General features: G+C 42.5%; 1 protein-coding gene across 1 annotated transcript; it reads left to right on the top strand.

Annotated features, from left to right (window-relative positions):
- Positions 1–68: 68 nt before the first annotated feature.
- On the top strand, positions 69–4,856 carry LOC121341712 (bone morphogenetic protein 7-like). Its single transcript, XM_041415490.1, has 5 exons — positions 69–369; positions 469–608; positions 1,351–1,467; positions 2,620–2,821; positions 4,414–4,856. The coding sequence occupies exons 1-5, from the start codon at positions 69–71 to the stop codon at positions 4,854–4,856; spliced, it is 1,203 nt and encodes a 400-aa protein (XP_041271424.1).
- Positions 4,857–14,372: the final 9,516 nt, after the last annotated feature.

Raw genomic sequence — 14,372 nt, 5'->3', positions numbered from 1 at the left:
CGCCTCACGCAGCGCGGTCACGGCCGCGGGGCGCCCCAGGCGGCCCGGCCGAGCCCGCGCCGCCGTCCATGGCGACCCGCCCGCCGTGGCTGTGGCCGTGGCTGTGGCTGTGCCTGGCCGGGCTGCTGAGCCTGAGGGTGGCCCGTGCCCTGCCCCTGCTCCCCGACCCGCGGGACTCGGTGCTGGCCGCGGCCTTGCAGCGCCTTCGGGAGGTCTTCGACATCGAGGAGCTGCCGCCCGACGTGCTGCCCCGCAAGAAGCCGCCCCAGTTCATGGTGGATCTCTTCAACAAGGTGGCCGACGCCAACGGCATCACCCGCGCCCCGGGGCTGCTGCAGGGAGACGTGGTGCGCAGCTTCGAGGACCGAGGTGGGCCCGGGCGGCGGGGCCGAGCCCGCGGAGGATCCCCGCGCGGGCGGGTCAGGCCCGGCGGGGTCTGGCAGTGTTCCTAAGAAGGGTCTTTTACAGTTCACGTGGACCACCACCACTTCTACTTCGACATCAGCGCGATGGAGAAGAGCGAGCAGATGCTGAAAGCCGAGTTCAGGGTCTTCAAGCTTAAGAGGACGCATCGGTCCAGAAGGTCCTACACGCAACACTTCTGCAAAGTAAGTGAGGAAATAGCTAAACACTTAAGTCTGCTATCTTTGTTATTAATACTGAAAATTAGTGCAACTAAAAGGAGTGCAACTATGTGTCACATAAACCTGCTTTGTTGTTATTTTTGTTTTGTCATACTCAATTTTTCTTTGCCTCCAGCATGCAAAGAAGTAACGTAAAGTTTTGACTTCGGCTTTACACTGACCTGTGTGCTATGGCAGTGAGCTTTCCCTAAAAATGCTAACGTCAGACCTATCCCAAATATACTTTTCTGGGATTTGAGAAGTTTCGAAATTCGAATGGAAATTTATCTGCTGGAGCTGCTCCGAAAAATAGTAATAGCAGCCAGGGATTCATGGGAAAACAAGTCGGCTAAGGAAATTGAGTGTATCTATTCCTCTGGCAAAGGGCAGAATTGGACTTTTTGCAGACCTGAAGACAATTATGTGGAGGAACGGAAGACTTTGACGGTATCAGGTGTTCAAAACAGGATAGGGATGGTTAGGATAATTTTCTATATTATCTATATCTGGTGTCCTGCCTCTGAACACATCTAGAAGTAGATGTATGTAGCAATAACTGTTTTTCTATTAAACGGTCCCAAATCTACTTTTTACCTCTTTTAGAATGACGGTAGAGTTTTACAGCTGTGAAGTAGCAGAAATCTGCATAACCTTCATCCTCCTAGTTTGCTGTAAGAACAATCAAATAAATTTCTTCTTGGTTTTGTTGTATATTATTGTTATTTAGGTGGAAGTGTATGAGCTCTTGGAGAGTGAAAATAAGCCACAGAAAAAACATCTCATTGCATCAAGATTATTGTCCCTCCATACAGAAGGCTGGGAAGTCTTCAATGTCACACAGACAGTAAGCAAAGTCTGACTTAAGTTTTTTTTCTTAAACTTTCGAGATGACACCTTACTACTCCAGCATTGTCATTAAGCTGGGTTTTGAGGTCAGTTCAAACAGAAGGACAACAGCAGAGGGAGAACCTTTCTCTCTACCCTTAAAAGTACACCTGGTGCTACCTGAATTAAAGAAGTGTTTATGAGCTTCTAGGAGCACAAGCATGGTGACAGCTGAGTAGCCCAAACCAAGTCGATTAAGGGACGTCAGGCAAGTACTGATTAAAACCTGGTGTTAGTCTTCAGACTGCCAAAGCAATTGGCATTGGTTGCCTACTAAGAGTAGGTTTTAGTTTCTCCTTTTTATTCTGGCAGCATTTCTGTAGAGCAGTATTGCTTCAGCGTTGTGTTTCCGGAGTTTATCTTTGTTGGATAGCCTGTCATTCTACTGCCCCCATAGACTTCTGTGTTTGTGAGCTTCAAGATCGGTTTTGTAGCTATCCATAAATTGTAGTAGTAGGTGAATGCCTTTCCGTAGCAAAAGAACCCGCCCGTTATATAAAGCTGTACTCTGGGACAGTGTTGCCTAAGCTTTATGATCAGACTGAACAGCGTGCTTGGATGCTTGGCTGAGTTCCATCTTAAGTAATGATATTCCTGCTAGAGAATGACCTGGCCTAATCGGTCAGTGTGCAATTACAACAATTAGATAAGTAAATTTGCTTGATTGTGAATTTCTTCAAATGCCATGTTTTTTAGATTTACATAAGTCTTAACGGTATGAAAAGTCTGGAGAGTTAATATTACTGTGTTCAGATTGCTATGAAAAATAAATTTCTGCTGAAAGTCAGAGAGAGCTTATTTTAATATTAAAAAATGTTGAGTGTACACTCAAGTGTTCACTGGTAAATTCTCTGAAATTAATTATCTTTCTGTAAATGTAGCCTTGGGGAATGCATATGCTATTTTGTATTTTTAAGTGTTGAATTACTGGTTTAAATATTCAAGTCAATGGAGTCTCAGCTATGCAGTTATCTCACTTCTGTTATAATATATGTCCTTATGCTCTCATAGCTTGTTGCCTATTCTCTTTTCCTAATAGAAACATTGCTTAATTATAATGCTGTAATTAGAATATTGAAACAATATTTTTTCTTTTCCCTATCGTCACCAGGTTTCCAAGTGGGTTGAAAACAGCAGCTCCAACCATGGCTTTTGGATAACTGCAACACATGTTTCCAAGAATGGAATGGAACACGACGTGGTTACATTTGCCAAGAGCCACGGCACTTTGCAGGAGAGCAGAAATGCTCTCCTGGTTCTCTTCACGAACAGCAACAAGCGGAGGTCTCACAGCTTAGTACCCTTTGCTGCAAGTAAGTGCCCTTTTAGACTATGAATTGCCCGTTCATCTTCTGTCACCTCCTGCTACCTCATGTAGACCTAACCTCAGTTATTTACTTGCAGTAATAAACAGGTTTGATGTTCACCTTTGTCAGTGATCGAAATTAGATTTGATAGTTCTAGTAGGTCACCAGCATCCTAAATTGCCCCTCCCCTCACAAAAGCTATGTGTGCCAGAAATATTCATTAATCCTAAGGAGAATCAGGTTTATTTAGTTTGTAAAGGGGTGGGAGTTATATTTTTAAAGTACTGCTTATATTATTTTTGTGGTGGTGAAATTTGCATGAAAATTGTATGTACTGAAAAAAATCTAGTGACCTGGAATGCTATGTCAAAATTCTGGTAAAGTATCTGTAGTAGAGTCATAAAGTGTGATTTTAAGAGTGAAAGAAGTTGTTAAACAAGCAATTTGAACTTTTTTGTCCTTGGCTTGGTTTTTAAGCACCTATTTAACTTCAGTGACTAATTAGCATTGTGACTAAAGGCCGCTTTCATCAAAGACAACGCCCTCGTGCCTTAAAATACAAAACAGTGTCTTACCTCTCCCACTGGCCTTAGTGTAAAATCAGCTAAGGCTGGATTTTAGGGCCTGATAAATGCAAAGAGCTTGAAGAAGGGGCAAAAATCATGCTGTTCTGGCTTTCCAGGCTTTTCTGGTAAACGGTTGTATTTGCATATTAGAAGATAGGTGCGACAATATTAAGAAATAGGTGGTGAAATTGATTAGAAATAAAATTTTAAAATTAAAAATTAGGCCGGTCTGTTTTCCAAATTAAAATGAATAGTGAAATCCTAGATCTAGTTTAATGAGCATCAAGCTCTGCATGGGATACTGTGTCAGGATTGAGAAATTTCTTAACAAAGTAACTCTCTAGACCTGCCCGTTGTTAGTGCTCAGGGATCACACATTGTTCTACATATCAGGGAGCTCCAGCTTGTGTACATGGATCTCCATGGATCCCAGGGCATCTCAGAAGATACTGTAAGAAAGCATCCTATTGTCAGTACACTTCATTTCTTAGCAGTGTTCTGTAAACCTGGTGGTGGTTTTTCTTAGGATCAAAAATTTGAAAAATATATTTTTTACAATGTTGCTTTGCACATTGCCAGGTTTCTGCACATTCTGCTTTGCAAGTGTATGGGTATAGTCCCTGGGAGAATACTGGAGAGAAAAAGGCTGTGATCTCCACCCTCTGTTAGCACTGCCCAGAATAATGTGTGTTGTAGGAGTGGCTGTATGGACACAGTAAATACCATTCTGACTAGATTCAGCCCTGAAGAGGAATTGTGGAGTTCAAAATATTTGGTAGATCATTGCAAGGTTTTTTTCCATTTCGGCTGGATTGGGTCTTTTCCAGGACACAAGATTTGGCAGATTTGGAAGCATGGCTGAAATGGCAATTGAATACACACCCCTTCTGGTACATTCACAGGTTAGCTGCCGTTTTGAAATCTGCTCTGAAGACTTCGATGTAGATTTGCTTAATAGGCTTTCACACAGAATACTGTACTGTTTGTAAATGAACTTTGTTTGTGAAATATTAACATACAGCTTCATTTCAGAATCAGAAACTGATGAATATGATGCTTCACGTGTTTCTCATGGCACTGCTGTCATGGAAAGCAGCAGTGCCAGCATGAGCAGGAGACCCCGAGCTGCCGCAGCCGCTGCTGCCAGAAGCCCCTTAGCAGCATGTCACCGAAGGGAGCTCTATGTAGACTTCCATGCTATTGGCTGGTCAAAATGGATTATTCACCCAAATGGATACAATGCATATTATTGCAGAGGATCCTGCATCTTCCCTTTGGGGGGAAGTCTAAATGCAACAAACCATGCTACAGTTCAGTCCATTGTTTATACACTGAAATTGTCTCAAGATGTCAGCATGCCCTGCTGTGTGCCAGATGAATTGAAGTCCCTCAATCTTCTCTACTTTGATGACAAACTGAATTCTGTCCTTAAAAATTATAAAGACATGGTGGCAACAAGCTGTGGCTGTCATTAGCAAGACTTTTTTTTTTTTTTCTCTGCATTTGTGTGTACATGGATTCAGTTCCTCATTTGACACTGAAAACTCCAAAGGAGATGGCATTTTAATTTAGAGGGCAGGAGAGACAGAAACTTGTCTGTGCTTCAGATCCTTCTCCTCTCACCATGGCTGTGGAAAGGTGGCTGTCTTGTGAAGAGCTGCAGTCTTCAAGACCTCCATGGAGAGCTCTTTGAGTGCCTGTACACCAAGGAAAGTATTAAAATCAGGAATATGCTATGTAAAGGAATTGAAACACCTTAAGTTGGCTGTTCAAATTAAGGTCTTGTTCTGTGTACCAAGGCTTAGACTTTCTAGTGATTTAACAAGCATGGCATCCTGCCTCAATCCAGGATGGGATGCAGGTGTCAGTAGCACAGCCCTAATCAGTTTTGGATGCATGATCCAGTGGGGATGTGCAGTCCTACTTGGAGCTTTCAGGGTAAGTATTTGCCCAGACCTAATTTCAGAGGTTTCTACCACTTGCAGATCATGCATTACCAGGAAATGGACTTCTTCCCCTGAGCTTTATGCAGCTCTACCAAATGCAGAGAACTCCTCATTAAGTCCCCATGGGACTTGCTAGCCAGTCTGAAGGAGCCCATGGGTCAGTATTTGTCTGGGAATCAGCATACTTGGCTTCTAACTCAGGGCTGCAACTCTGTGTGGTGAGGCAGTGCCTGTCCCTGTAATGGCTGTCAGGGTGTGTGGCACCAGAGATTGCCTTTGTGTATTTGCTATGCTGTGGGATCCTAAGCTTGGGTCGGAATCCTCATGGTTTAACAAGAAGAAAGAAAACCACAAAGCTTTTGGAGGTCCATGAGGATGTGCTAGATGCTGGCCTGGTCCGGTGTCTGAGTTTTGAATGTACGTGCTGATTCCCTTCCCTTCTTTAAAGAACAGAAAGGCACAGGCTTGGATGGGGCCCCTTGAGATCTTTCAGTCTTGCTACATTTTCATGCAGGTAACCAGCCCATTGCCCTTCCTCAGTCAATTCATGAAGGTGTATCTTAAGCCTGGTTGGTTTCTTGTTTCCTTGAAGGAGGCTGACCTCTCACAGAATGTGGCATCTCCCATGGCCAAAAACTTCATGGAGAAATTTTTTACTCCAAAGAGACTAAAAAAAAAAAAAAAAAAGTTATGTTTTTCTTTCTGTAAATACTGATGTCTATAACAAATTTATTTTATTTAAAACCCAAACACTTGGGGTGTATTAAATTAATCTGTAATATAAAATCCTAATTTTAAAATAAATGTAATGTAACATTGGTGTGGTTTCTGTGTTGTATTTGAATCTTTCCTAGAGTCATGAATCAAATAATTTTCCAGAAGAGAAGGCATTCCCAATGGCTTCATTCGTATCAAGTCCTCTGTGTCAACAGATAAGGAGGATAGACATGTTTCCCTTCAGGGAAGTTATTCCAGTAGTTATTTATTCCTCAAGTGAAAGTGTTTTGATCTTGGTATGTGCTTGCCCCGGTAAAGTGGAAGGTAATTCTGGTAGCAGGGTGGTTCTAACTGCTGCATCAGCCACACCCAGCCATGGGATTCAGTGCCATTGCCAAGGGACCTTGGGAAGCATAGAGGGCCATAAAGAATCTCCCTTTAACTGTTTTATTTTCCAGGCTGCTCTTATGCACTTTTCTCTTTTCACTGCAGAAGTACCTGCCATGTTTTAACACTGTGGGAACCACACCTTGGGAGTGGCAAGATGCATCTACGTGAGAGTCTGGGCCAGGTTGTTTCTGAATGGTGACTTCAGCAGATGTTTTATCTTTGCTACTTGTGGTAGAGGCCCTAAGAACTGAAGCCAAAAGTTTTTACTGGCAGCATTTGGAGTAGATTGGCAGAGCCAGGATCTGTGTCCAGCATTGCATCTTCTGTCCATGCATGACAAATCCTTCCAGCACCATCAGCTTCATCCTTCACTGCTCAACCCAGAGAACTGCCCACTGTTTTTCTAGGATATCTTAATGTGTTTCTTCTTGTTCCAGATGCCGGGGGAAAAAAATTCTACTGAAAAGCTAGTGTGATTAATAAATAAATGATGGGCACACTGAATATTAGCTAACATAGTGCTGCCCTACAATAGGTGAAATATGCACAGGCATGCTAGGAGCACTAGGTAGTTTTGCACACATTAAATTATTTTTTTTCTGCACCACTCAACTTAGTCTTATTATGCCCCATTAAACCCTGATAATTAAAACAAAATATATTGGAATTGTTTATCCTGGACTTTGTAAGGAAATGAGGTTCATAATAATGCCAAGGGAAAGAATTTACACTACACCACAACTTGTAATTAGAATAACAATTAAGCACAAGTAGGCTCTTTCTTTTTGTTGCCTTTTGTTTTGTTTTGCTTTAAAATAAAGATGCATTTTCTTCTCATTCATTAACTGAAGCATGTATGAATTCCAAAATAAGAAGAAAATCCCACTCATGGTAGAACTGAAGGGTTATGCTCAGCCCCATGACAAAGCACTTTGTCCAGGTTTGAAACTGAAGTGGTCCTGGCATGTGAGATATATGCAGTCACACTCTGCTCCTTAAGGTGGGGAGAGCGCTAAGCCTTGTCCTGACAATTTGGCAGTGAGGTCTCAGTATGTCCTGGTTGAGAGCCAACCATAAAGAGCACAAATTCACAGGAGTCGTCTCCTGTTTGTAGGAATGTTTGTTTTAAGGGGTTGCTGTGATACTCCTTTCACAAGATATAGGTGATGGGCAGGTGCTTCTTGGCACTGAAGCAGGGGAAAGGATATGCTGGGGGTGTCTGGAACAGGTAAGGCAGAAGGGATGGGCTTGGGGAATTGATCTGAGGTGGTTCCCTTTTTTGGGGGGTTGGGCATAGGGATGGGGTGAGCTGGGGAGGAAGAGAAGAGAAAACATCTATGTGCCTGTGCTGAGGAAGATGAAGCACAGCTTCAGCTCTCTTCTATCCACTTTGCAGGCTTGAAAATGTTCTTTGGTATGAGGCAATCTTTTAGGAATGCTCGGTGTTTCTTCCAGACTGCCAAGGGTAATTACTATGGTTCCTGTTCTTCGTGTAGGAAATGGGGCAATTATTTGAAAGAGGTATGGAGGATAGTATTTATTCATAGTCCTGGAGCTTGTCTCCGGGAAAGAGGAGTGACTGGGTGTCTGTGATAAATTCCAGGGCTTTCCTAAAGATAGCAAACCCTCCACACTATTACCAGTCCCTTTCAGATTGCACATGCAAATGCGTGTATACATGTGGATTAATTCTTATGTACACCCACGTGCACATGCATTCATGTTCAGAGGCAGCTTCGCTCCTGGGTCATCCCAAAGGATGGTGCAATTTGCCAGAATTGGGATGGAGTGCTTGGGCTAATGTGAGAGCATTGCCACATCCAGAGGGTGCATTTCAATGGCTTTGTGCAAAAATATGTCACACCTAGGCCACTTCTCTGCTGGCCTGGAGTGCCGCTCACTTCCAAGGAGAGTAGTTAGTAGGTGTGAATTTGCCTCACCTTTGGTGAATGAGACAATTGTGCATTAAAGCAGCTAGTAAAGTGTTTTATTTCTTCCCATTTGGTTTATTGCTAGAAGCCATTCACAGAATAAGGGGGACTGTTAACTTTCTGTTGTCACAGAATCTGTGCAGTTTTAGATTCTTGCATATACTAACTGCCCTTATTCAGAGCTAGATCAGGGCCTGCCTTATCATGGAAAACAAAAGTTGCAGATTTCCCCTGAGAAAGTGACCTGATAGTGAGAAGTGACTAAACTTCAACTGAAACCACGATTTGGTGATGCTGTAAATTCAGGCCTTGTGACACAAAGCCACATTATGGCATAAACCCCACTATGCTGGTTCAGATCTGCTCACAGAAACCTTGCTTGATTAACCATCAGGTTACATGGTATTGTCAGGCAGCACAAAACTGGTATGTGTATTTAAAAATCTGTGTAGACTTTCTGCTGTGATCCACATTGTAATCAACTCTTCATCTGCATCATATTTTCTGCTAAATGCACTGAGCCAGTGTTTGTGGCCAAGCAACTGTGTCCTAAAAAGCCATAGACTCAAAGACCTTCCCTTGGAAGTCTTTATTCACAGCTCTTGGTTAGAAGACTTGTTTTATCTGGGAAGGAGCACCTTTGTATGATATCTTCACTAAAAACACAAATAATTCCCCTGAAAACCTGTGCTGTTTTGCCTCATCCTGGCACAGACCCTGCCAGTGCTAAGCATAGGTTTGGTAAAGGCACAGTTCCAGGCAAAGAGTGGCTGAGGAAGTCTGGCAGACTAATCTTGTGTGCCACTAGAGATGCCACAAGGTACCTTCTTGTTTTCCATTGAGAGGGAATGCAAGAGGGAATTATGAGCTGTTCACAGGGTGTTCACAGGCCAGCTCTGAAGGCAAACATACAGCACTAAGAGAACTATATGGAGAGCAGTGGTGAAGGTCTGTGTGTACGTACATTAAGCTTTTTGCCACCTGGGTTGAATGAGTACAACATTTGCCAGGACATAAACAAGAGAAGAAATCATGGGATCAGGCCTGGCATACTGATCTCAGTGGTATGTAATTTAAGCTGATATCCCTTTCTGTCTCATGCACTTCCTTTGCTATGTCATGATATTTCTATCCAATTCAATTGATTGCTTAGCCCTTGTCTAGGTTCTGATTAGAGACTTTCCTCTCTGATGTTCCTTTATCCAATGGTCATGTAATTTCTGTTAACAACAGCTTTCAAATGAGAAGAAAATATATACCAGTATATGCACACCAGTATATGAAGTGTCCATTAAAGGCAGAGGGAAGAGAGAGAAGGAAAGCTTACTATAAATGGGACCAGGAACATAGAAGTTCAATTAACAGAATTCATTTTCTTTGTACACAATAAACCTGTTGTAGCTACTGTAACAAGCACATGCTGTTGGGTCTAATTGCTGCTTTCCAGCTTGACCTAATTGATGCTCTGATTTGCAGTCACCTTACCTCTATGAGTCCATGTTTCATTACATTTTACCCTTGCTCCTGGAATCCTAAAATTCTCATGGGGAAAAATAGGCTACAGCAATCCAGAGCTTTTGTGTATGAATTGACAATCCTTTCTCTCCTGTAAATTTCTTCGTCTACCCAAGAGCAGTGGAAATATAGGAGGTTGACAAAGAGGTTTATTAGTTACCCCCAAATACTCCTTATTTAGGCTGGCATAACTACTTATAACTCACTGGGAGTTTTACTTAAACTCTGTATGAAAACTGCAGTGATATAAAAGCTTAGAGATAATTTCATAACCTAATTGGGGTGTTTATATTACAGGACTGTGCAAGTCTCAGTCCCTGCCCATAATTGCAAAGAAAGGGTTCTCTGATGAAGAATGTGTCAGTATTTTTCATGGAAAATTATCTAAAGAAAAGCTTTTGAAATATGAAAACCTGATGGTTTTAGCTTTAAATAAGCATTTCAGTCATCATTAAAAAAATCCTCTAATGTCTCCTGCAGCTTTGATTTCAAACACGTCACATTCTTCATTAAAGCAATCATTGTTAAAACAGAGGGACATAAAGCAACATAGGATTTATTCCTTCATTAAACTGATGATCCGTATATGAAGCCAATTAACATTATGAGTCTGGTGAACATCAAGTGTAAAGAGGTTACAGAAAATTAAAAGCAGTCACCTTGGTCTTTAGATAAAGAAAGAACACTTTTACATTATAAATTATAAGAGTGTCCAAGCGGGACAAATCGGCAAATTTGGTTAATTGGAAAATACATTTTACTGCACATGAATTAGGGTAAAATAACCTTTTAGCTGCTAGCCTTTTTCTGTGGTCAGGTGTTGAGAATCACGGGAAAGGAAGCATTTGGACATGGAGAGGCAGGAGAGCCATTTAATCAAACTGAGCTGTTCCTTGAGTTTTATGAATGATCCCCTCAAAACTGAGTGTTTTCAAGGAAAACATCCATTCAGTGATTTTGCTCAGCAGTTCAGCCCTAGGCTTTGTTTTCATGGGTGAAATGTAAGAAGAGGTGTGTTTGTGTGTGCAGCACAGGAACAGTTCTTCTCTAAGACAGACACAATGAGCAAAGTGTCTATCCTGTATTATACTTATTTGGACTTTTTCTTGCTGACCTAATAACTAATATTGATGTCACAATAGTCGCAGTAATAACAACAGTAATAATAATAGTAATGAAAATTAAGTTTATGAAGGGGACTTTAAGAACTTTACATTAAAAGGTAATTTATTTTCCTGAAAAATTGTAGCTCTGTCTGCCATTTCTTTCTTGGTTTTAGTGCTTGCCTTTGGTAGCTAGATCAGAGGAACTAGACATGATCCCAAACAACTTACTGCATATTTTTTCCACTGTAGTCCCAGATTGGCAGGAAAGCGTCTGCAGCAGGGGGACACGGAGGGACGGAGGAGCAGCTCTGCGGGCAGCCTTTCCCCGGGGCCGGGGCCGGGCGCGGAGCTGCGGGCGCTCTCCGTGGTGCTGAAGCGCCGCCGCCCCGGGGCTCCGTCCGCCCGAGAGCCGCACCCAGGACTCCCCAGCGCTAACTTTTAATTATGTCAGCCCCGCGTTTCGAGCATTAAAATTAAACAGACACCGAGCTGGCGAGGGGTGGGGGATTATATATTGCTTAGTTATCTCCTTGTTTTGCAGCTGCTGGTCCTTGGGAGAAAGTTCAGTGTCGACCGGCTCAGGGTTCTTTTGCTTCTATTTAAAAAGCAGCCACTTGGAGCACTTCCCCGCGCTCCATTCCGCCTTCTCCCCCTCCTGTAATACGCTGAACTTGCAGGCTTCAAACTGCTGGGGAGAGTGAGTCTTGGAGCCAAAACAGCAATGCAGCCCCCTGACTAGAGCAAGACTTGAGAGCACCATAATGAAGTTATTATTATTTTATTAAGGGTTCTTATGATAAAACACTATCTCACTCATCTCTTCCCGATGTCAGAGAAAAAGGAAAAGGCACATCTGTCTCTGTGCAAAGGGATTCTACAGTACCAGCCCTGTGTGGATTTTAAAGCTCAAGAGGGAGAGACTGGCAGGAGAGATGCGGGCAGCACCTCTGGGTTACAGCCCTTTTTTAAAGGTTACTTGACCTAAAGCTTGTGCTGCTATTTTATCGAGTGCAGTCAGATTCAGAGCATTGGTCTTTGATCTTGCATGGTGCTGTAAAAGCCATCTCAATTCATAGTATACTTTACTGCTCAGAGACTTGCCTGGATGGTGTGCAAACGTCTGTTGTCAAACAAAGATATTCCTAAAAGTGTGTGTGTAGACATGTAAACATATATAAAACACCTGAAGACAGCCTTCTACATCTGTTACTACTATGCTGAAATTATAAGTGAATGGATAAGATAGGACCAGATCAAATAAATTTGTATCTCAAGTAAAATTAATTTTTGCCTTGCTTTGCTAAAATAATCCTTCACAGAATGGAAACATAATTCCAGCTTGAATATATATTAGGGGAATTTCCACATCTATGCCTAATGTAAAAGACAGAGCAGGTGATATTTCTAAGGCTTATTAGTGTTTATTTAATGAGATCATATGTACAGAATCAACTTTCCAAAGACATCATCTTTTCAATATCACTATTTCTGCACCTGTATTGCCTGTATCCATCTCCTTTGCTCTGGTATGAATGTTCTGTCTTTAAACTCCCATCAGATCTAAGAGAGCCTGTGTAGATTTGCTCGCCCTTCCTGCACAGAACATTACAATCTTTATAAAATATTAAATTTGTGTAGTCTGCCGGAGAAGCAATTGTTCCAAAATAAAATCAGCAGTCTAGACGAAACATAGACACCAGAACTTATCAACAGTTGTCTGACTTACATCTTCTGATGCATCTTGAGTGGGTCATAATACCAACTTTATTTTCAGTGGTGCATAAATTAATTACACGCATTTAATAACCAAAATATCATTATATTCCCCCTTTAATATCATAAAGGCTTTACGCCAGGGAAGCACTTAATGTGCAGGGGGCCATAACAGGCTATTATCCTTGTGTAATGCTATTACAGAACCAATTATGCGCCATTATACTTGCTTTTTTTTGCAGTTTATGTGATTTGATCCAATCCCGCGTCCCTGACTTGAAAATTTCATCTGGGTACTTTAAAGTCTAATTTTCACCCGGGCTGAGGCAAGGGCCATCTCTCTCCGCTGAGCCTATGTCTCGGATGCATTTTAAAAGTAATTGCGAAGGGTCCCGCCGCATATCATTTGCAGACGGGAAGCGAGCATAAATCCAGAGACCCCTCGCTGCGAACAAAATCAAACTTTGCCGTGGTACGATCGCTTGGAAAGGCGAGGCGTGTGCAGAGCGGCCCCCCAAAACCCATCCAGCGGCAATTACCCGGCGCTCCGGCAGCGCGGGGCTGCGGGCGGCGGGGCCGCTCTCGCTGCGGCGGGGCCCCCCCGGCCCGCACCCCGGGGCACCCCGGGCCGGGGGGGACACGCAGGGAGCTGCGAGCCCCGGAGCGCCAGCGTTCAGAAAATAATGGGATTGTGTTGCTGCCGTTCACATTCCTGGCGTTTGCTGAGAAATTACGGTTTTTTTCTTTTCATCCTCTCCACCCCCCCCTGCTCTGCACACCACGTGGGCCATTTGTAGGGCCCAATAGACCTATCCAAGTTACTCACTGTAGACAGCGCTGGAAATAATCAGATTAAGGCCAATTATGCGTGAGATTATAAAGGCAAGTGCTGAGAGGCAGAGCATGCTGTAGACAGATATAAAGACATCTGGCCACTTCCAGAACTCCACAGAGCCCTTCTGTCTCTGCAGCCAACAACTCTCAACGCCTTATTCTAAAGCAAAACACCCCCAAACCTTACCGGTGATTTTTACTTCGGTTTAGGTATGGATTACTATATTTATGTACCTTCTGGATTTTTGTTTGTTTGTTTCTTTTTAGTACGACTGCATATAAATTTGAGTTGTTGCTTGGGGTTTTTTTCCTTGCTGAGGACATTGGCTCCCAGAGTGCTGGATGCTTTAAAAAGAAGGCAGCTTTTAGGCTTTATTGCAGTTTCATTTAGGCAGAATAATTTAGATTTTCTTTTAAGCAGTTCGATCTTACGTAAAAACATTTTTTTTTCTTTATGTAAGTATTTGCTCCATAAAGGAATATTTGAGATAGATAGATAGATAGATAGATATAGAGATAGATAGATAGATAGATAGATAGATAGCTAGATAGATGTAGAGATAGATAGATAGATATAGAGATGGATGGACAGATATAGAGATGGATAGGTGAATAGATAGAAGAACAAGAGAGGCACAATCTGCTACGCCGGGCAGGAAAAAAAAAACAAAAACAAAACCCAAACAAACAAAGTTTTGCTGATTCTGATTACTGTACGCCAAGCACGGAGTTTTCTGGCTTTTTTAATTCGTTACACAGGGTCAGACGCTACTTTCTCTTCTTCTGGGATGGGCTTGTGTGTTATCAACGGGTTTCTTCAGGTGTTTTCTTCTGGCTCT

This window comes from Onychostruthus taczanowskii, unplaced genomic scaffold (genome assembly GCF_017590055.1).
Source record: "Onychostruthus taczanowskii isolate IOZ18803 unplaced genomic scaffold, ASM1759005v1 scaffold5, whole genome shotgun sequence".
Taxonomy (NCBI): Eukaryota; Metazoa; Chordata; class Aves; order Passeriformes; family Passeridae; genus Onychostruthus; species Onychostruthus taczanowskii.
The sequence above is the reverse complement of the archived record's forward strand: the minus strand, read 5'-3'. Positions and strand labels throughout refer to the sequence as shown.